The following is a 20237-nucleotide window of genomic DNA, read 5'->3' as shown; positions in this document are numbered from 1 at the left end:
ACCACCAATAGGTGGGTTGCATGCTGGTGTAGATTCGTACTTAGCCACTGGAGTCTGTTTATGTGTGAGAGAGCATGTGCTTCAGTTCATCCTGCTCTTTGAAGAAAGTCCTGACAAGATCCCCAAATCTGCAAATACCTTTTAGTGTCCAGTGGTATTATCCACCAGATCAGTGGTGGAGCAGGGTTTTGTTTATAACAGCACGTGCAGGTCTGCACTTCTTTTTCAGTATATAATCTTACAAATGAATTTTTGGAAGAGAGGAAATAATCTGTTCAAAAGCTGTGTGGTAAAAATATAAGTTGTGCTGGTAAAATAATGTTTCTTTTTTCCACCTTCTTTTTTTCTTTAGATTTCCTCAAGTACATCGCATTCATGCCCTGCTGATTTAACAAAGCAGTGTGGAACATCCGCATTATTTCAGCTGGCAGAGGTAATATCAAAATACTGATGATTAATTACCACAGGTGCAGTGGGGCGGAGAAATTAATGATGTTGTTTGCCAAAGTCTGGAAGGCAGAACAGTGCTACGGTTCTAATTACAGTGTTGCTTATAGAAGCATAAATGATCATGGCTGGGGTGCCACAAGTCAAGGTTTCCCCAGACTAGCCATCAGTTCGAGGTTTCTAAGATTCTGTGCTGCAGCTGAGAAGAGGTAGCAGTCCCTGGTGGGAAAGGGACTTTCCAATCACCATTGAAATTGTTTCAATTCCTTGTTCTACGGTTTGGGGTTGTGACTCTTTGGTTTGGCCAGGGAGACACAAGGAGTGGAGAGAGAGGGCTGGGTTAGTCTGTTACTCAGATTAGGCCATTGCCATTACAAATACCCTTTAAAGTTCGTTAGTTACTTTCATTTATTTTTGCCTACTGCTTTTTGAAGTGGGGAATAAACAACAACTTCTGTGGAAACTCTGCTGTGATACTCTCAGCAGGTCCTCCTTCTGGGAACAGTTAAAACCAATGGCCTCTTATTGAAATGTTGTATTTCTTTTGTTTCTAAGCTTGCTTTTTTTAAGCTCTCCCAATCTTAAAGATTGTGAATTGCAAGTTTATTTAGAGCTCACAAAACAACATAAGTCGCTTTTTTGTAGCTACACCCGTAGCCCTCTGAACTGTTGGCTACTGCAGAAGCAGCAAAGGTATAAAGAAAAAAAAAGAGTCAGTTGGCAAGGGGTGTGTGTGTTTAATTGACAAACTGTTATTACTGTCCAATGAGTTGCATTTTCAAGTTTGATCTTTAGCTTTCGAAAATCACAGGCTGTGTTTGCATTGCAATGTAATAAAAAAGTCACCGATGTACCTTGGTACCAAGAGCCCACCTCAGCATAGTGGTGGGGTTCTCCCATGCATAATTTAACCTGCTTGCTAATAGACACTGTGCTGCCCAAGCTCTGGTGTTTCCAGTGCTCATCCTCACTTGACCTGAGCCAGATCAGGAGTTCCTACCCTGTGCAGCAAGAATTCTGGAAGCTTACTACAAAGCATTCTATCATTGGTGTTATGCTCATACATATATTGGTGTAAGAGATATTTTTAGATGGCAAGGAAAAAATTCCTTGCCGATATGAGAAATCTAAAGCTGACCTAAAGAGAACCCAGTGATCTGGAGGGTACAGCCATACTGACAACATGGCCCATGGGCTGAGCTGTGGGATAGGGAAACTCCTGACATCTGGTTCAAAGCAAGCCTCTTTCATCTGCTTTTGCTCCAGGTGGCTGTTTGGTTGACATTTGTTTTAAAAATAAAATAGCACTGGGAATTCAGCTTGGGGGGTTTGAGAGGGAGAGTAAGAAGAAGAAAGCGTATATTCCCAAGGGCAGCTACTTGATGCTGTGAAGGACTACCCTCTGTAGCAGTGTCAGCGTAGCTTGCAGGTGATCCAAAACCAAGAGGATCTCCCAAGTCAGTGCTGCAGGAACATGGCAGCTGGAGGAGCTTTTTACAGTTCTTTTTTTGAATATCTCTGTTCCTCAAACCATATGAGGAGGAGATAACCATGGCAACCACTACTGCTTTGCAGTTCTTTGCAAAGTAAGTCTGTGACATGAGAAGAAAGATTTGGAAGACTTTTTTACTAACTTCTGAATTATTTTGCACATTCAGGTAAAAGAAGATAATTTTGATTACTGAGATTGAGGGCCATTTGGAAAACGGAGGAAAGAATTATATATGGGGACATTTGGGAGCTGAAGGGGATATGGATGTGAGATTTCAAGTAACTTGTCTGTGGGCATAGTGAGAGATGCCATATTGTTCCATTGCACTTAGGGTATTCTGCAAATCAGTCTAGCAGTGGGTTTCTAGGTTATGTAAAAGGCACTTAAAAGGATTATGAAAACACCACTGAGGTCTGTTGGGAGTCTTCTCCGATTAGAGCGGTAGAACCCACCAGCCTTATTCTAGCTCTTAGCCATCATCATGTCGCATCAGTTTCCGTAGGGCTTCACTGTGTTCTCAGTACTGCCCTCTAGCACAGTTTGCTTTCCTGAATGAAGATGCCAGAGGGATTCCCTGTGCAATGCTCTTGTTCATATGGGTAAGTAATGTTAACAGTTGATGGTGGTTTCATGGGATTATTTTTAAACTCGTTCTAGATGTGCCTTGCTTCAGAAGCAGTAAAAGAACCTGGGAGAACAAAAGTGGAAGCGTCAGAAGGTGTGGGAAGGGACATTCCAGAGGAAATTGGAGTAGAACTGGAGAAAACAACAATTAAAGACTCCTGTAAAGGAAAAGCAGAACAATTGGAGATAGAGAAAATGCAAAACCAGGGTGAGACAAAAGCTGAGGAATCAGAAACTGCAAAATGCAGAGATTTTACTAGTCTTGCAATGGAGAGCAATCCTTTTGAGACAAATGATGACACAAAGGATCCCATGTGCTATTGTCCAGAGTTTTCAATGGCTGACATTAATATCCTCGGGCTAAAGCCAGAAAAGATAAAAAAGAAAAAGAAAAAAAATAAGTTGGACCGGCACACAAATGAAAAATCCACCCCCAAGAAGCCCTGTAAAAAGAGGCAGTCCTCCGAGTCGGACATTGAAAGTGTAATGTATACAATTGAAGCCGTTGCAAAGGGAGACTGGGGTGCTGAGAGACTGGCGGAAACGCCCCGCAAAAAACCCCGCCCTGTCCCAAATGTGAAGGAAAGTGTGTTGGATACAAAATCACCAAAGAAAAAAGTGAAATCAAAAGAGAAGAAAATATCAAAGGAGAAACCCCCAGAGACCACCAAAGAATCGAAGCCTCCCGATTTCCTTAGTATTGTAGCCAGCAAGGAGGTACCCTGTGAGGCTTCTGGTAACATTAAAGTGGAACCACTGACCCCAACAGAGGAGGTGGTACCCCAAAGCTTACCGGAACAGGTCAAAACTGAGGACAGTGACTGTGTTAAAAAGATAGAAACCTGCGGCTCCAGGAAATCAGAAAGATCTTGCAAAGGTGCTCTTTATAAAACTCTGGTGTCAGAGGGCATGCTCACATCTCTGCGCGCTAACGTGGACAGAGGTATGTGGCTTTGAGTGTTTCATTTACAGCATGAACCACAAAAGCCTGCGTGGAGTGGGAGGAAGATCAGAAGTCTGTGTTTAAGCTGGAGTCTGAGCAGTGTGTGATGGGAGTGCTGTGTCTGGTCACCTAAGATGCTGGGGGCAGGTGGAGGGGGTGGACTTCAGGGTCCAAAGCAGGTCTTCTCTAGTCCTGCCATCTGTGTTTCTGCTTGACTCACAAGCTCTTAATCTCTTCCTTTTTTTCTCTCCTGATCTGAGATTCAGCTTTTTGACAAAAGGCTTTGTTGGTTAATTTGTCAGCCTGCTGATTGACGTATGCAGGGCTTGTGTTGTATGTAACCGTGAACAATTAGCCTGTTTCTGTATAAACAATTCTTGTGGTTGTGAGCGTGGTTCTTAGTCTTACAAGAGGCAAACGTGTTGTGTTTTTGCTTTAGTTGTTAGTTTTGCTGTAGGTGGTGAGAGAGAACCCTTTAACTTGTGGAAGGAAAAACTTAGATAATTTCTGGAAGCTTTCGATGAGATATCTTCAAATGTATTTTTCTAATTATTAGATTTATATGTGTAATTAGAACAGAAAAGAAAAATATGTTTTGTAATTTAGGGAAGTTTATTACTGTAAATCTACTCATCTCTTTTTCCTCCTTTATACCTCGAGAGATATATACTACCTCTGACTTTAGAGGTAGTATAAATCCTGGTGGGAGCAAACAGTTGCCAATATTGTCATTATCCAGTTTAAAATAAATGAATAAATGTTTTGTAACCCCTTCAAGAAGGTCAGGGATCGTAAGTTGCAGTACTGAATAGGTACACAAGTTCCTTCTGAGGTCACTTTGTTTTGGCATATTTTTCTAAAGATGAGAAACAATTTTCTGACTTCATCCTAGGAAAAAGAAGCTCAGGAAAAGGCAACTCCTCAGATCATGAAGGATGCTGGAATGAAGAAAACTGGGCTTTTTCCCAAAGTGGGACAAGTGGGAACAAAAAACTGAAAAAAACTAAGCCAAAGGAAGAGTTTGTTTTTGGGTAAGTTGTGGCTTAACACTGTTCAAAGTTTTAGTTAGGCCAAGCTGGTAACTTATGAGTGAGTCCTCCTCATTGTAGCGAAGTGAACTGCATCCAACACCCAAATAACGACAATTAATCAGAATTCCTGAAAATTAGAAACCCTACTGGGCTGAGTCATGCTCTAGATGCCTGTTCTTTATATATAAAAGTAATTCCTTTGAGATCTTTCCAGGTTTACACTACTTTAAACAGATTTGAATGACATTATTTGCTCAATTGTAAAAAAAAAAAAAAAAGTGCAATATTTACCTGCTTAAGAGGTGGTGAAGAGGGTTACTTATATTTTCAGAGCACTTCAGAAGCAGTATTTAAAGTTCTGTGTAGGCGTTCAATCAGCATAAATAGAAGTACAACTAAAAATAATAGATCTCTTTGCCCACTTGGAGAGATTGCCTATAGAGGAAGAGTAAACAATGTGCCAGTATTGGCAAATAATTATGATAAATATACAATTTTTCATTGTAGAGACAAGATATTTAAACTGTTTTTATACACCATGAAGAAATTAAATATATCAGAAGAATAACGAATGATTACAAATGTATTAAAATTTAGCAAGGCCACACAATTACTTGTCTAGTGTATGAATAACAATTTTTGTCAGAGTATGACAGATATATTTAACTGCAGACGTAGTTGTTTAATCTGCTTAGCCATTTAGACTTAACTTGCAATTTCTTGAAGACTTCCAGTTATCTGAATTCCGAGAGTGAAAATGAATTAAAAAGGAGTAAATTTTCCCCACTTCATGCTTAAAATTGTAATGTGTTTCTTTTGTGCAGGCTTGCAGTAGCCTTTTTTTATAACCTAGCCTACATGAAATTTAGCTGCAGCTCACTTTACAGCAAAGATGTTAAAGTGATGAAAATCTCCAATTCTTGTTTGCTTGGAATAGTCAAGAAAAATTAATGAAACACTTTTTGTATTTTTAGTGCATTGTACATAAGTTTAGTACATATTTTCAAAATTTAAATTGAAAGGTTGAAAACTTCTGCACAGTGGTGTGAAAACTGAATGCATCTCCTAGAAAAAGAAGAATGTAGTTAAGAATGATTTATTCAAAGTAGCTAGGAAAGTTGTGTAAATAATTCATTCAACAAATAACTGTTCTCCCATAATTAGCTGGTTGGATGGGAGAAATACGTATTTGCCCATCTTGTGTCTTGATTAAGTCATGTCATTAATGAATATTATCTAGTGAACTCTGTAAAGGCAGAATCGGTAATTTGTGGAGTGTATGTGCAGGAGAAGGTATCCATTACCCCTGTTCATTGCACCTACTTCATCTTCTGGCTACTTGAAGAGCTGGTTTTACCTGTACCTGCTCCTCCTAACTCTGCTGCCTTCAGCATCACCTTTCAGCCTCATTTTGTTTGTGTGTGTAGGGGGGGAGGGTCCTCACCCCTTTGCAATAATGTCTTTCTCCCCGTGTACTCTTACGTTCTTCTCCATCAGTAGTTGCCCACACTTCCCCAGTGGTCCCTGTCAAGTGTGCTTTCTCCATGTGCAGCCCACTCCTTTGCTGAGCAGTGCTCTGCCTGCACGTATCTCCTGGCAGGACGAGGCTGTACAGCATGAAGACCTCAGCTTAGCTACGTGTGTCTAACTAGGCTTGTGAGATGCTCTGAAAATTCATGACAATGTGAATTATTTTATTTTTTTAAATAATTAATCGCTGGCATAGTGATAGCACTCTCCACTGCCTCTGTGTCGCACAGGCTATAAATTACTTGCCAGGATGGCAGCTCGTCTGACTTCAGGGTAGGTCTTTGCTAATTAGAGCTCCAGCCTCTTCTGTGCCCTTGGGGCAGGAGCCAAGGCAAGTGGCAAGAGGCAGCGGGAGAGGAGCTGGGGCAGAGGGTGGAATTGCATGACGGCTGTCAGAGCAGAGAATTGGCTTGTGGTTGTTAGGCAATATCCGCATGAAAGAGAAAGGTGGCAGTACTGAGCACCACTAATGTCAGATACCTTTGTGATATAAAAACAAAACAAAACATGCACATACACAAACAAACCCCACCATGCATCCAGTCAGCCAAGACCCAGGGCTGTATTTTAAGATGGAAGATTGCTTACCTTAAGGAGTAATGATTACAGAGATAAAATGAAGCATCATTCTGTGTACCAAAACTTTCAGGGTGCAAGTTTTTAAGTGCTGCTTCAGAGAGCAGAGAGAAACATCAGGTTTCTTGTGATAATTCCAAGTGTACAGTACGTAGGGGCCATTCCTCCAACGGTCATGCCAACTTTTGTCAAGCTCAGGTTTTCCGCAGCAAACAGAATTAAAGACGAGTAGAAAATGTCGTTTTTTCACTGTCATTGATGGTGCTGTTTATAATCTGCCTAGCTGTGCACATTGCCTTTCATTAAAATGCAATTCCTTCCTATACTCCTGCCTGGCTGCAAAAATTTTGTATAAGCACGCTGTTCTAGCAGACAGCGTAGTCACTACAGCCAGCAATGCCATGCCACACCATCCCATTGGAGTGATTTGTTTTCATCTGGCTGTTAGGAGCAACAGCACCATGTCTGTGGATTTCCTGAGTTGCAGGTAAAGCTAATTACGGTCATTCAGGTTGGGCTGAGGTATGAGGGGTGTTGGGTTTCATGAAAGCATGAGCTAGTTGCATTTTTGTCTTGGAACAAATAAAATATGAGGGGAGCAAATATAATCCCTCAGAACAAATACGAAGCTGATTCCCAGCCCAAAGCATCAGGTTTTAGAATATGCCCAGAAGGTTGAATAGTTTAATATTTTTCTTCTGATTGGAATTGTGGTTTGAATTGTTGTTTTCGTTCTGGTTGTAAGGACTTCTATGTGAAGTTATTTTATTGGCTTGTCTGTTTATTGATTTTATTGTCTTTTTTTTATTGCCCTCACAGAACAGGCATATCTCCTCTACGAATCTTCAGCAAACAGAGCTAAATGTCACCAGTGTGACACTGATTTTTTTTTTTTTCTTAATTTTAATATATGCAGCTAATATGATCAATTTCTACTGAGTTAGAAATGCAGAAGATGGAGTGTACATTCCTATCCCAAAGTTGGGTTAATATATACTAGTCTGATGTTTACAGTGTGTGCGCTTATCTCTTTCCCCCTTTCTCTGTGTAGATAGGTATGTACATACGCACACGTGCTCCTAAACAATATATTATTTTTCTCCAGAAACGGAGTTACGTTTAATTTGGTTGGTTTTGTTTCCCCTTTAGCTTAGCAAAATTGGAAGAAGAATTTGAAAAGAAATTCAACAGCCTCCCTCAATACAGTCCTATTACCTTTGACAGGAAAAATTCAGCTGTTCCGAGGAAAAAGAGGAAGGTTGGAGGCGGCTCCTCTGAACAACCAAAATCCAGTAAAGGTAAATACCATGTGCCATACGTTCTTAAGCAACAACAATGGTACGACAAGCTCAGGAATTTATACTTTCTTACTTTCCTGTTACATGTGAAAAGTGTGAAGTCAAAGAAAACATTTTTCTAGCACTGAAATTAGTGGTTTCTCATCAGGGTTAGTTTTCAGGCTGTACTCGACTCCTGATTTTCACGCTGAGTACAACTGGTTAGAGTTTGTACGTGACATATATTCCTCATAGCAAGCAAATTTGTCAAAAACATGACCATTTGTGAAGGGAGTGAATTTGACAAGTTTTCCCACGAGAAAGTAGGGGAAAAAATGGCAGATGATCAAAAGGTTACATTTTGACATTTTTCAAAACATAGTTTTATGCCGGTTTGCATTTCATTGTAATTTTAGGCTCTGTAAATTAAAACATAAGATACCAGAGATGTCTGAATTAAACATTTGGGGTTTTTTTTTTCCGCATCAAGATTTCAACTCCTATCATATTTTGGAGCAAAAGTGTCCTGACATGATAAAAAAATACTAGAGGACAGGAAAACCAATTCCAGACCCAGCTCCATTGCTTGAGGCTCTTGGAGGGAGAAACTCATGACGCATTTGTTTTATATACAAACAAACCTGTGATGCAGAGGTGGTAGAGAAGTGAGAATATAGTAGGGAAGACTACTTTTAGACTGTGGCAGAAACAGTGATGAATACATACAGTACAGAAGTATCACAAAATGAAGGAATGACGTACCAGTAATTCTACAAGACAAAAGCATGCTCAAAAGAATCCTCATTATGCACAGTTCACAGTATGAAGCTGGTTTCCTTTTCTGCTACTATTGTAGTTCCACTGAGTGACAGGTTTTCAGATCTAATACAGCTATTTTAGACAGGTGACCCTGGATTAGATCTATGACTTTTGAATGCTTCACAAATAATCACATTACAGTATGCAGGATTGAGCAGCTGTTCTTTTCTAGTGCATGCCAGTTTTGGTATTGATTTTTCTATTTGTATAATTAGATGTGGAACAGTCACTTTTGCAAAATTAGACTTGTGCTAATACCAAGTGAGTTCTGACTTCAAATGCCTTTCATTTTTTTATGGTATGTATTTAAGAACTTTAACAAGCATGAATGAATTGCTTTACAGTATGATAACACAGTGGTTAATTAAGCAACATCTGTTGCGAACAAGATCTCATCTACCATGGTCTGGCAGTTGAAGTTGTAATAGCAGCTCCTTGTATTTCTCGCTACAGTGTTTACCTGTTCAAGTGTCTGTATGTCTAAAAAATTTTGCAGGCCCTACGTTGTTTGGGAATAGCATGCTAGAATGCTGCCTCAAGTCAGGAAGCCCAGAACTGCCTTCTACATTTGGCTAGGTTCATAAGCAAGAGCTTAATTTTTGTCCTAGTTTGTCCTAGTTTGTATCTCTTAAAAAGCTTTGGAGTATGTTTGGCCACGTCTCAAGGGAAGGTCAGAAACGTAACTGCAGGCAGTTTACAAGCCTGATGTAAGTAGTTTTGGCACAGCCCTGTGGAGAAGGCCGTGGAGCATTTGCCTCTAGCTGACAATAAGGGCTCTTTAAAGTAAGCCAGCTGACTTTGCACTGAAGCAGATGGTACAGAGTCATGCGAACTTTTCCACCAACTGAGCTGTGGGGTTGCAACAAGCAGCCCCAGGGCAGGAATATCTGATAGTGACACTGCTGTTTCTGTAGTGAACATCTAACCGCAGCCCCAGACTAAATCCAGACGGAGCTAGTGATATCTGCTCCCAATTTCAGCGCATGCTGAATTCACTCAAGTTAGCTGGGCAAGCTGTCAGCTTGTGTCAGTCATTCCAGCTCCCTGAAGAGTGAAGTTCAGCTCTCAAGAGGTAGCTGAGAAGCTTTCAGACAAACCATTTTTCTTTTGGAAAAGAAAGATTGATGAAAAGTAAATATTCTATGGCAATGGGTTGATTTTAATTTGTTTTATTTTGTTAGGATGCTTCAAATTAGAGTGAGCTGTGGATTTGAAACGACCTGAACCAAATTGCATACAAGCAAGTTTACTAGCTTAGTAGGGAAATTCTTCCAGCTGAACCGCACATTCATTAAGCTGAATCCTCAATTTAATTTGTGGTGTACTGACAGGCCATTCAGCCTCATCATGTTGTTGGCTTGCTTGTGAACTGTGACAAGTCCAAAGATGGGCATAGAATACTGACCTCCAAAGGTGTTAAGCGTACAGGTCTGCATACTAGGCTCCTGCAAGTATTGCAGGAAATGAAAACGGCGTATTGTGCAAAATGATAGAGCATTGGTTTGGTATGGTTCTGGGTTTTTTGAATTATCTTGGTTTTTTACACCATCAGAATTAAACAAAAGTAACATTTTTTTCTAGCAATATGATGAGCATGAACCATGAAGAGTGAATATAGTCTTATCTGTGTGATCGTTGGGATGTAGGAGACCTTAAGTTTGCTGTGCTGTGGTCTGCATTAATTACTGTGTCATATGGAGTTGTTTCTCCTTCTTTGCTCTTCCTTGGGGCTGTCTGTCTGTAAGGTAGTTAGAAGAGATGTCCAGCACAAATGGTGCCTACTAGTGGTTGGAGCCTCTGGATGTTTCCCAACAACAAATAGTGATCAGTAGGGGTAGGTTTATTAAACACTCTTTAAAATCAGTCCCTGCTTTTTCTGAATGAGCATGTGCAGGATAATAAACTTCCCAGGCATTCTCAGTCTTCAGATAAGTACTTAATTTTTGCAGTGTACAGATAAGTGCCTACTAAATTACATTTAAAATTTCCAAAACAGGCTGGAGTGCTACACACAAAAACTTTCCCAGGATGTTAGGTGAATTTAAATGGAGAAATGTTTTTGTTTGTTGGTTTTGGGGTGGTTGTTTCCCCTCCCCCCCCCCAATAAATAAAGTTGTATGCCTTAATATGTTTTATTTTTTAGTAGATGGTGCTGGATTGATTTTCTGTCAAATGTCATTAACCTATACCTACAGGAGGCCTAATCTGCTACATAATCCAAACAGCCAAGTTTGTCAGGTTGTTTTCCTACTCCTGAGCAGACAATCAGTTGGTCAGTGCCACTGGCTTCCCTCCATTGTGCTTGTCATGTCTAGTCCTCGCTTCAGCTAGTTCTTTTCATATAAAAACACCTGAAGAACCAAGTAAAATGAAACCTGTTTCAAATCCACATGTGCAAGGGAAAATTTGAACTTTCTTAAATGAACGGCAATTTTCCCCGAAGTTTTCCAAATTGTCCAAATTCTGCTCTCACTGAAATTAATGGGGGTCTTTCTTCAGCAGGAGCAGGATTGAACAAGTCATAACGCTTTGACAAATTCTACCTCGATCATTTTGAACAGGCAGTGTGCATATACGATAACAATGTCACAAAATGGCTGAAAAATACAGCTATACTGAATCTGTGCAGATGGCCTGCTCCGACATTTGCTGAAGCTGTGACTGATTTCTTTCTTTTTTCCTTCTTTCCAATGGCATATGTGCCAAAACATCCCACCACACAGAAGTCAGCAGTCTGCAGTGAGTCACTAATCCGCTTGTATGCAAAAATGAGCAACAGGCATAGTCATTATTTCAGCCTTGTGCTGTGAAGAAATGCTCACTTACACAGAAAGCACTTCACTGAAGTGTTCACGTTGCGAAGGCAAGGAGAGGAATACATAGTGTGCCCTTCTTTGAGAAAGGGATTGTCTACAGCTTTTTTTGTCTGTGGCCCTAGGACTAGAACTAAAGCATCAGCTTAAAATGGATACTTCTTTGTGGCATTCCTCTCGGTCTTAGCTGAGGGGTTTTTTTGGCTCAGTTCAAAGCATTCAGATGCCTGGAATCGCATGTTGTAATATTCCAAAGATAGTGACAAAAAAATACAGTATCTTCCTCAAGAGATGCGGAAATGCACAGACAAATCTGTTTGTCCTGGTTTTCTTACAGTCAGGTTGAAGTGTTCTCTTTGATCAGGCCCTTTAAAATAGGGAGCTTTGTGAGAGCAGAGGGGGCGTACGCCCAGCAATGTGGAGGAAATGCAGTTATGGTTTGTCACGTATGATGGATTCAGTTTCTTGCCTGCTGCTCCCCCGAGCAGCTGCCATTGGCCATAGCGAGTATTCCCAGGAGGAAATCCCTCCCGCCCTCAGTGACCACAATGGACAAGCCAGGGATTAGCAGGTGGTGAAATCCTGTGGCAACTGCTGAAGTGCTAGGGAAATGAAGAGCCATGTTGAATATTTCCAATAGAGAACAATGAGGTAAACTAACATTAAGGGGGGGGGGGCGGGTGTCAACTTTCTGTAGGAAATCGCATCCACAGTCCACTGCCTAACAGCAAGCCTTTTAGGTTAATTAGGTTTTTCCAGTCACAGATTTTGTCTGTTGAATGTTGACAAGTCGCATTTGTTTGAAGTCTAGGACTTCTTGCCTGCTGTCCCCATGAAACAGGAGTAGCATAGCCAGCTCTCCTGCAAACTCCTGCGTGGGTGAGTGTGCCTAAACTGTGCCCTTGGGGCACATGCTAGTGGGAGCCTGAAAAGGGCTATTAACTTTATCCCAGCCAAAACTGGCACATGGTCTCAGGAATAGCCCCTTGTTCAGCCTTTCCTACACGCAGATGTCCTGTCTGGTCCAGACTGTGTTTTGCCTTCTCCATATTGGTTTGGTTAATTTCTGTTAAAAGAAAACTCGTTTTCATAATTGAATATGCCGTGCAGAGGTCCTGTATTTGGCAGTTCATTGGCTTAGGCCTTAATCTAAAGGCAGGATGGGATGTGGCCATTTTCAAAGAACCACCACGTAGTCTGTTCAGTAATTACTAGACAGTTTGTATGTGAATATGGCCTCTTCTATTGAACTTCCTGATATTTTTTGCACAAGTTCTAGTGAAGCTATTCAGATTCAAGCTGATGTTGCCTAAGATGGTGTCTCACTTGGACTTTATTTGGTGTGTTGTTTGACTTCTAGATTTTGGGGAAATTATTAATCTTTTCCCAAAGTTTTGATTTCTTCAGTAGTAAAAAACAGCAGTGAGACACAAAGCCAACATGTACAAAATCATAGCGTTTCTACCCCTGTTTCTGGCTGGATTTTAGCTTTCAGTAATTTTCAGTGTTATTCAAACAGCCTAGTGCCTGTGAATGGTTTTCCAGTTCTAAGACTAGATCCTTCTTCCATGTGCTACACACTTTTCTCCTCCTTTCCCTGCATATAGAGAGTCAGTGGTGTCAAATTGAAGATGCACGATGTAGACTTACCTCAGTCGCATGTTGCTGCATGGTTGCAGTTGTCTCAGTAGCCAGTGTCTGTGTCTGGTTCCTTTTAAGGATGAGGAGGAGTGGAGGAGGCCAGTAGTTGTGGCGGGTAGAATCCTGTTCCAAGTCAGCTACAGATGGGAAGGACACCCTTTTGTTAGACTATAAGCCATCTTGTCACCTGCAGTGCGTCTCACTTCTGTTTGGGCCAGTCTGTTCTGAGTTAGCCTGAAGATTTTCTTGCTTGCTGTATCGTTGGAAAAAAAAATTTTAAAATGCGGTTTCTGAGAAGTAACTCGATAAAAATGGCTTTGCAGTGTAGAGGTTATGCACCTGTGATGTCTTTGGTCTGTTATGTCTGTGTTGCTGTTGTATCACTGTTTACTCCGTTAATGAGACAAAGAATAGCTTCTTGATGACCTCCGCTAGTGGCATACTTTGTGGTCTGATGTCACATAAGATGTCTTCTGACTATTACTAGTAAAGAGACTGCTATCAAAGTAGGAATGAAACCATGAGCTGCGCATAACCTCAGCTTCCTCTCCTGGGAGGTTTTACTTCTGCACTTAGTGTAAACTCATTTCTGGTCACCAGAAAGGCAAAGGTAACTCTTGCCTCCTGTGGTGGGTTGGCCCTGGCTGACAGGTAAGTGCTGCCCTGTCAATTGCTCACTCTCCCTCATGGGATGGGGAGACAACTGGAAGGGCAAAGGCAAGAAAAAAAACTCAGGGCTGAAGACAGTTTCGTAGGTGAAGGGGCAGGGGGGGAAACAAATGATGCAAAAGCTAGCACTCACCACCAGAAAACTGATGCCCAGTCAGTCCCTGAGCAATAACTACTTTGGAGAAAAACCTCTCCCCAGCTCTGTTGCTGAGCATGACATTACATGGTATGAAATACCTCTTGGTCGGTGTGGGTTAGCTGTCCCGACTATGTCCTCTCCCAGCCTCTTGCGTACCCTCAGCCTACTTGCTGGGGTGGCAGAGTGAGAAAGAGAGATCGATCTTCACGCTCTATAAACACTGTTTAGTAGTAACTAAAACACTGGTTTGTTACCAACAGTGTTTTGGTCACTGGTCTAAAACACAGCACCATCCAGGCTGCTAAGAGAAAAGTTTACTCCATTCCAGCCAAACCCAGTACACATCCAAAAGAGAGCGTATCTTTAAACAAGCAAGCAAAACCATTATTTTGTTGTATGGCTAAGTTTTCCTAAGGTCATCATTCTCTGAAATGCTTTGTATGTGCGTAAGCTTTGGGAGCTGATGGGTTGAAGTACAGCCTGCTGAAAGCCTCGAGAGCCATTGTGGCAGAAGATCGGGTTTTGAGGCTCCCCATGAAATGGCATGGTATTAGTGGAAGGGGAGGTTGTATAGTACATACTGTGACTGTTGTACTCTTTTTAAAACTGCTAATTAAAAGTATGTGTTATTAATGTTGTCTGTAGGTTCATTCCAGTCTCAGAAAAAGAACTTATTCCACAAAATTGTCAGCAAATTTAAGCACAGAAAGAAGCTTAATGTTCCGGACACAGGTACTGGTGCATTACTTAGTTAAGATTTTGGGCTGCCTTCTCTTGATTCAGTCTTGGGGAAGTGCTTCTAAGACAGAGGCTACTCAGCTCTGTAGTCTTTGATTGGTTTGGTCCCTTATTTCCCTGTCTGCTCTGATTCCATTAGCTCCTGGCTCCAGTTTATCATATTACCTTATTGCAGTATGATGCTGTTTTGTTTTTAATTGGAATCTCCCTTAATTAGTTTCACTGCTCCAGATGCCATGCAGCAGACCTGACAAAGCAAGGGCAAGTCTGCTGTTGGCCCTGAACTCTGTCTTCCACAGCTCACAGCTTTTTAGTCCTTTGCTTGATCTTATCTCTGTCCCTTCTGTAATCAGAGAGCATATTATTTATCCCTTTGCCAGAGCATTTCTCCTCTCACTGTGATTTCCTGCTGTGTAGAACTTTGCAGATTGCAGCTGGTCAGGGTGTAAGAGCTTTTTTCTGCACCAGATCTCAGAAATACTAACCTAAACCAACCCTTCCTCTGCAGAAATCTTAACTAGCTTTCTGTTTGCCTCAGATTGAAGATAACTTTGACAATTTATGTTATGTCCTGGACTTTATCTGTCCGCTACCTTGCATGTACCTCTGCAAGGTCTGTTTCTTGTTACAGTATTGTGGTCCTGCTTACCTACATACTCACAACTCTGAGGGGCATTTTGAAGTGCACAGCATATACAGGATTATAGCTTAGCCTGCTTCCCTGCCCCCCCCCCCCCCCTTTTTTTTTGGTAGTCATGTTGCCCACACTATCCAAATCACACCCAGGCTATTCCTTCGCCCTGCCACAGTGGAGTTCTCTCCCGCATCATCACTGTGGTGTGGAAGAGCCTCTCTGGTTCTGCTTACTTGGGTAGCTCCATGAATTTCTTCCAATTTTTCCCCATCCCTATTCATCTCTAAGATAACAAAATGACTATTCCCATCTCCAGTTCCTCCAGCTACCTTTCTGCTTAGTATCTTTCCCTAAGGCTTGGCCATGTCATTTCCTCTCCTTCCATGATGCTATGTTTTCTGTTCTCTCTGGTGTGTGTGCACTGTTTTCCCACCTAGGCTCTGCCAGCTCTGCTGCATTCAGTGGTGCAAATAGTTTGAAATTACTTGCTCTGTTTCATTGTATTGGTACAACAAACACGTTGTGGGAGTCGCTTATGAGAAGTAACTATCTTGCTTCCATGACCGTGTGAAAAAGGCATCATACAGGAACATAGCTTTTTATTGGGTGCCATTCAGATTTTTTTTTCCTGAATTATTCATAGACCATGTCGACAAATCAGTAAGAAAAATGTGTGTTTAAATTGTCCTGTGGGAAAAGAAAGAGTGTTTAATACATGATAGAGTAAAAACCAAAAATCTCTTAAAATCTGCAGATGTAAAATGTGGCTAAGCAAAATGTCAAAACCTCCATTTTATTAAAAGAAACCAGCCTGTTTTGATACAAAGTGAAGCGTGCGCTATGATCAAAGATTCAAGCCTGGCAAGTGTTGCGTACCCTGGCCTCATTCCAGCACAACACAGAGGCATGTCCTTGGAAGTTAAGCATGTGAATAATGTCATCATGTCCAAACATTAAGGATGTGTCTGTGCATTTGCTGGAGTAGGGCCAGTTTGCTAAGTTCCTCCCAAGACTGAAGCAAAGACAGGAGGAACTTACCAGTCTTACACAGCCCACATAGAAAACATCAAAGGAAAGACAAGAGATGTATATATTGGTGGGAAAATACATTTTCTCTGAGTTACAAAGGGGAGAAAATCTGGGGTCTTGCCTCCTAAGTGTACCATGTAGTGTCACTGAAAGCAAAGTGCAGTGTGGGTATGGCCTTGGCAGGCAGTGTACGGCCTTGTCTGCGTAACTTCAGCATTGGGGTGCTGATTGACAGCCGGCTGAACATGAGCCGGCAGTGTGCCCAGGTGGCCAAGAAGGCCAATGGCATCCTGGCTTCTATCAGGAACAGTCTGGCCAGCAGGAGCAGGGAGGTGATCGTGCCCCTGCACTCAGCACTGGTGAGGCCTCACCTGGAGTACTGTGTTCAGTTTTGGGCCCCTCACTACCAGAAGGACATTGAGGTGGTGGAGCATGTCCAGAGAAGGGCAACGAGGCTGGTGAAGGGTCTGGAGAACAAGTCTGATGAGGTGCGGCTGAGGGAGCTGGGGCTGTTTAGTCTGGAGAGGAGGAGGCTGAGGGGGGACCTTCTTGCTCTCTACAACTACCTGAAAGGAGGCTGCAGTGAGGCAGGTGTACTGTACTCTTCTCCCAAGTAACTAGTGATAGGACAAGAGGCAATGGCCTCAAGTTGCATCAGGGGAGGTTTAGATTGGGTATTGTGAAGAATTTCTTTACTGAAAGAGTGGTCAGACGTTGGAATAGGCTGCCCAGGGAGGTGGTTGAGTCACCATCCCTTGAGGTAGTTAAAAAATGTGTAGATGTGGCACTTCAGGATGTGGTTTAGTAGGAATGGTGGTGCTGGGTTGATGGTTGGACTTGATCTTAAGAGGCCTTTTCCAACCTTAATGATTCTGTGATTCTTTGATTGATCCTTTCGTGAGTTGCTAGGCAGCAGGGTGCTAAACTTTTCAACTCCACTGTCCCATATTCTGCAGTGGAATCCAAGCATCTTCATTTCAATTCAAATATATAAGGATTTAGTGAATCAAACCCTAAATGAAAATTTCAACTCCTTTTTGTGGCTAGTCTATACTTCTGGTGAGTCAGAAGTCTATAATGTGTGAGTTTGGTTTTTATGGAGTTAATTTTACTGGAGGAAGGAGCTTGAATATTATTATAGCTGGAGAGAAGACACTTGGAAGGGTTGCTGTCAGCAGAGGTCATGCTGGATTAATGTTTTGTCATCTTGAAAAGTGTGTGTGCCTGTGTGCATCTGTTTTGGATGAAGAAAAGTAAGTGCAGTAAAGGCAAATTTTGACATGATTGGATCATGTTGTCTGGGTCTGTCTCGGGTTTAAGTATCTGAGTGAATTTTCACTCCATGTGACCACATGGTACTCAGCATCGCCAGTGCAAATCACCGTATTACAAGTTTGCAGGTGTTTATAGAGATAGATGCAGCCAGTAAAATACCAGTGCACATGCCACAACCCCTGGTCCTCCTAGTAGAGAGCGCACAGTAATGCACCTGAAGATGTTGAGATACGTCACTTGCTTAGGAAGGCTGACAGAAGCACAGCTGGACCCAGCCCTGTTTAGGGAGGTTGAACACCACTCGGCTGAGAGATTTATTTTGTGCCACACTGTCAAGGCTTTCTGGTGGGAAGCGATCAAGGGGTAAGTCACAACCGGTGACTCTTTGCAGGTACATTTAGTGAGCTGTGCTGAGGGCTCTTGCATGGTTTGAGTAACAACTAGATGCAATGCTGGCCTTTGCACCAGAAGGGCAGAAGAGAAGATGAACATATACATCAGTCTCAACACTAGCTGATGTGTGAGGGAGCCCTGTCTCCTGTGGCTAGTAGAGCTAACTGCCTGCTACTGGTTCTCCACCAGTTCTCCCACACGCACATCAGTCTGTACAGCCTTAGCACATATGTTTGAGAAAGAACAGAAAGTGCAGAAAATTAGCAGAATCTCATGCAGCAGAGCTTCCCATGCCGGCAGCTGTTCTGTACACCTGGCTTGACCGTCTGATGCTTCGTCAGCTGGTGTCTCTCTGCTTATTGGTCCCCAGCCCTTGCTGCAGCTCCATGTGACCCCACAAGTGGTATTGCAGCAGCATCCCCTTGCCAGAAGAGCTGAAATTTCAGCGGGGGTATAGGTCAGAGTGTGCTTGGCATCACTTCCTTGGTGAAGTGGTTCCCCAGGCACTGGTGCCTGGTAGCTTTGCTCTGGCCTTGCTAAGCTTCCCATTTTTAACATCATAAAGACCATTAAAGCATTACAGCCCGCCTTTCCTGCTTGATACCGGCGTGCTTAGACCCACAGAGCCTTCATTCTCCACTAAATGTGGTTAAACTTCTGCAGCGCTCTCTCATAACAGATAGGCATCACTGAAGAAATTCTTTTAAATCTGTGTCTTGGTTCAGTCTGAAAAGCTTGTCCTCTTGTGGGGTGTGCTGAGTCAGTCCAATTGACTTCATTTTTCTTGTTTGCAAAGATGGGGGGACATAGGACTACATGTACTCTGTGTGCTTGCAGAATAGGGTAAACTGCCCGTGCTAACTTTTAACAAATCTAGCTCAGGAAACCATCTGGTATAGCGGTCTAGATGTTTTTCTCTCACAGTCGTTTTTGTCACTGTGGTGTAAGCACGCCAAAAGGCCCACATCTTCGTATCATGAGCTCAACTCTGCTTGCAGAAATAGCCCTGTAGTTCCGCATGTGCTACTGTCATGTGGAAAGCTAACCATGTAAATACCTGTTTGCAGGACTGCACAGTAGCTGCAGAGCCGCATTTTGTTTCTAGACGGCTCTAGCTGAGCCCTACATGGGGCAGCTCTTGACCACAGGACTGTGTAGAAACAGAAGGAACATGAAATGAATTCAAGAAATTACTAAAGAAAAATACAGGGAATTAAACTTGTTTAGCCCTGTGCTTTCTGCACAGCAAAACCAAGTCCTGGTTTGGAGAATTTGTGAAGTATACCTTTGCCAGCTAAAGCAGTGGGGTGCTGTTCCTCTTGAAGGAGGTGCAGGAGGACCCCTGTTAGCACCTAGCCTAGCTATACGTTTGTTGAAGCATGGACTCCTTTCTCCTCTGGAGTTTGGTGCAGAGAGTCTTGTGAGTGAAGTCTTTGTGTGATTTCCTCCAGGTTACGTTTTGTCTGCTTGAATCTGTAAAGAAGTCAATGAAATGATTGCTTAGCCCACTGTCCACTATGACTGCTAGAGAAGAAAAAAGTCATTCTTCCCCTCAACATCCACCCTCCACCCCGATACATACCATATTGACCAATCAAGTTAATTTCTGGTGACCTGACATGGCTTGTAATAGACAACACATCTAATTAAAAACATAGCACATCAGGTTTCTTTCTAGCATACGTTGTTTATTGTTTGAAATCATGTCTTAATATTTTTATTCAATGTAAAAAAAAAAAGTGACTCGTATTTCTAAGACTAAAGTCATAATGAACTCAAACTATAATTAAACAGCACTGTCAAACTACTATCTAATTGGAGTAAATCCCCAGATCAGAATTAACAAATAGTGTTGGACTACAACCAAAGCATTACATTAATACATAATCAATGCTTATAAATTCCCAAATAAGAAATCATGAGAGAAACCTGCCCATTTAAATACATATTTCAATTAAGATTTTGGCCACAGTCAGCGTAGTAAGCTTATCTGAACATCTCAGTTAGCCCAGTTGAGTTACTTGAAAGTCACATCTGCAGTCATTGACTCTTCTACTTAATTGGACTCTTACGAGGCAGATCTTTTCTTGTGATTTCTGTTGCTCTCTTTACAAAAAACAAGTTTTACAGTATAGCTGTGCTCTGTAAAGTTTAGCAGCTATAGCTA

At 41.9% G+C, this 20237-nt stretch overlaps 1 protein-coding gene across 14 annotated transcripts in view; it reads left to right on the top strand.

Annotated features, from left to right (window-relative positions):
• BBX (BBX high mobility group box domain containing) overlaps positions 1-20237 on the top strand; it is a 158934-nt gene that overhangs the window by 113758 nt on the left and 24939 nt on the right. For 11 of the 14 annotated variants that reach the window (XM_075435493.1, XM_075435502.1, XM_075435484.1 and 8 more), the window contains 5 exons: positions 353-433; positions 2597-3506; positions 4399-4537; positions 7793-7941; positions 14647-14733. In XM_075435493.1, coding sequence (XP_075291608.1) covers positions 353-433; positions 2597-3506; positions 4399-4537; positions 7793-7941; positions 14647-14733 — 1366 coding nt within the window. The remainder of the gene's footprint in view (positions 1-352; positions 434-2596; positions 3507-4398; positions 4538-7792; positions 7942-14646; positions 14734-20237) is intronic. The other 3 variants (XM_075435459.1, XM_075435473.1, XM_075435478.1) reach the window with 3 other exon arrangements.

This window comes from Opisthocomus hoazin, chromosome 1 (genome assembly GCF_030867145.1).
Source record: "Opisthocomus hoazin isolate bOpiHoa1 chromosome 1, bOpiHoa1.hap1, whole genome shotgun sequence".
Taxonomy (NCBI): domain Eukaryota; kingdom Metazoa; phylum Chordata; class Aves; order Opisthocomiformes; family Opisthocomidae; genus Opisthocomus; species Opisthocomus hoazin.
Note: the sequence above shows the minus strand (reverse complement) of the source record. Positions and strands in the feature narration are given on the sequence as shown.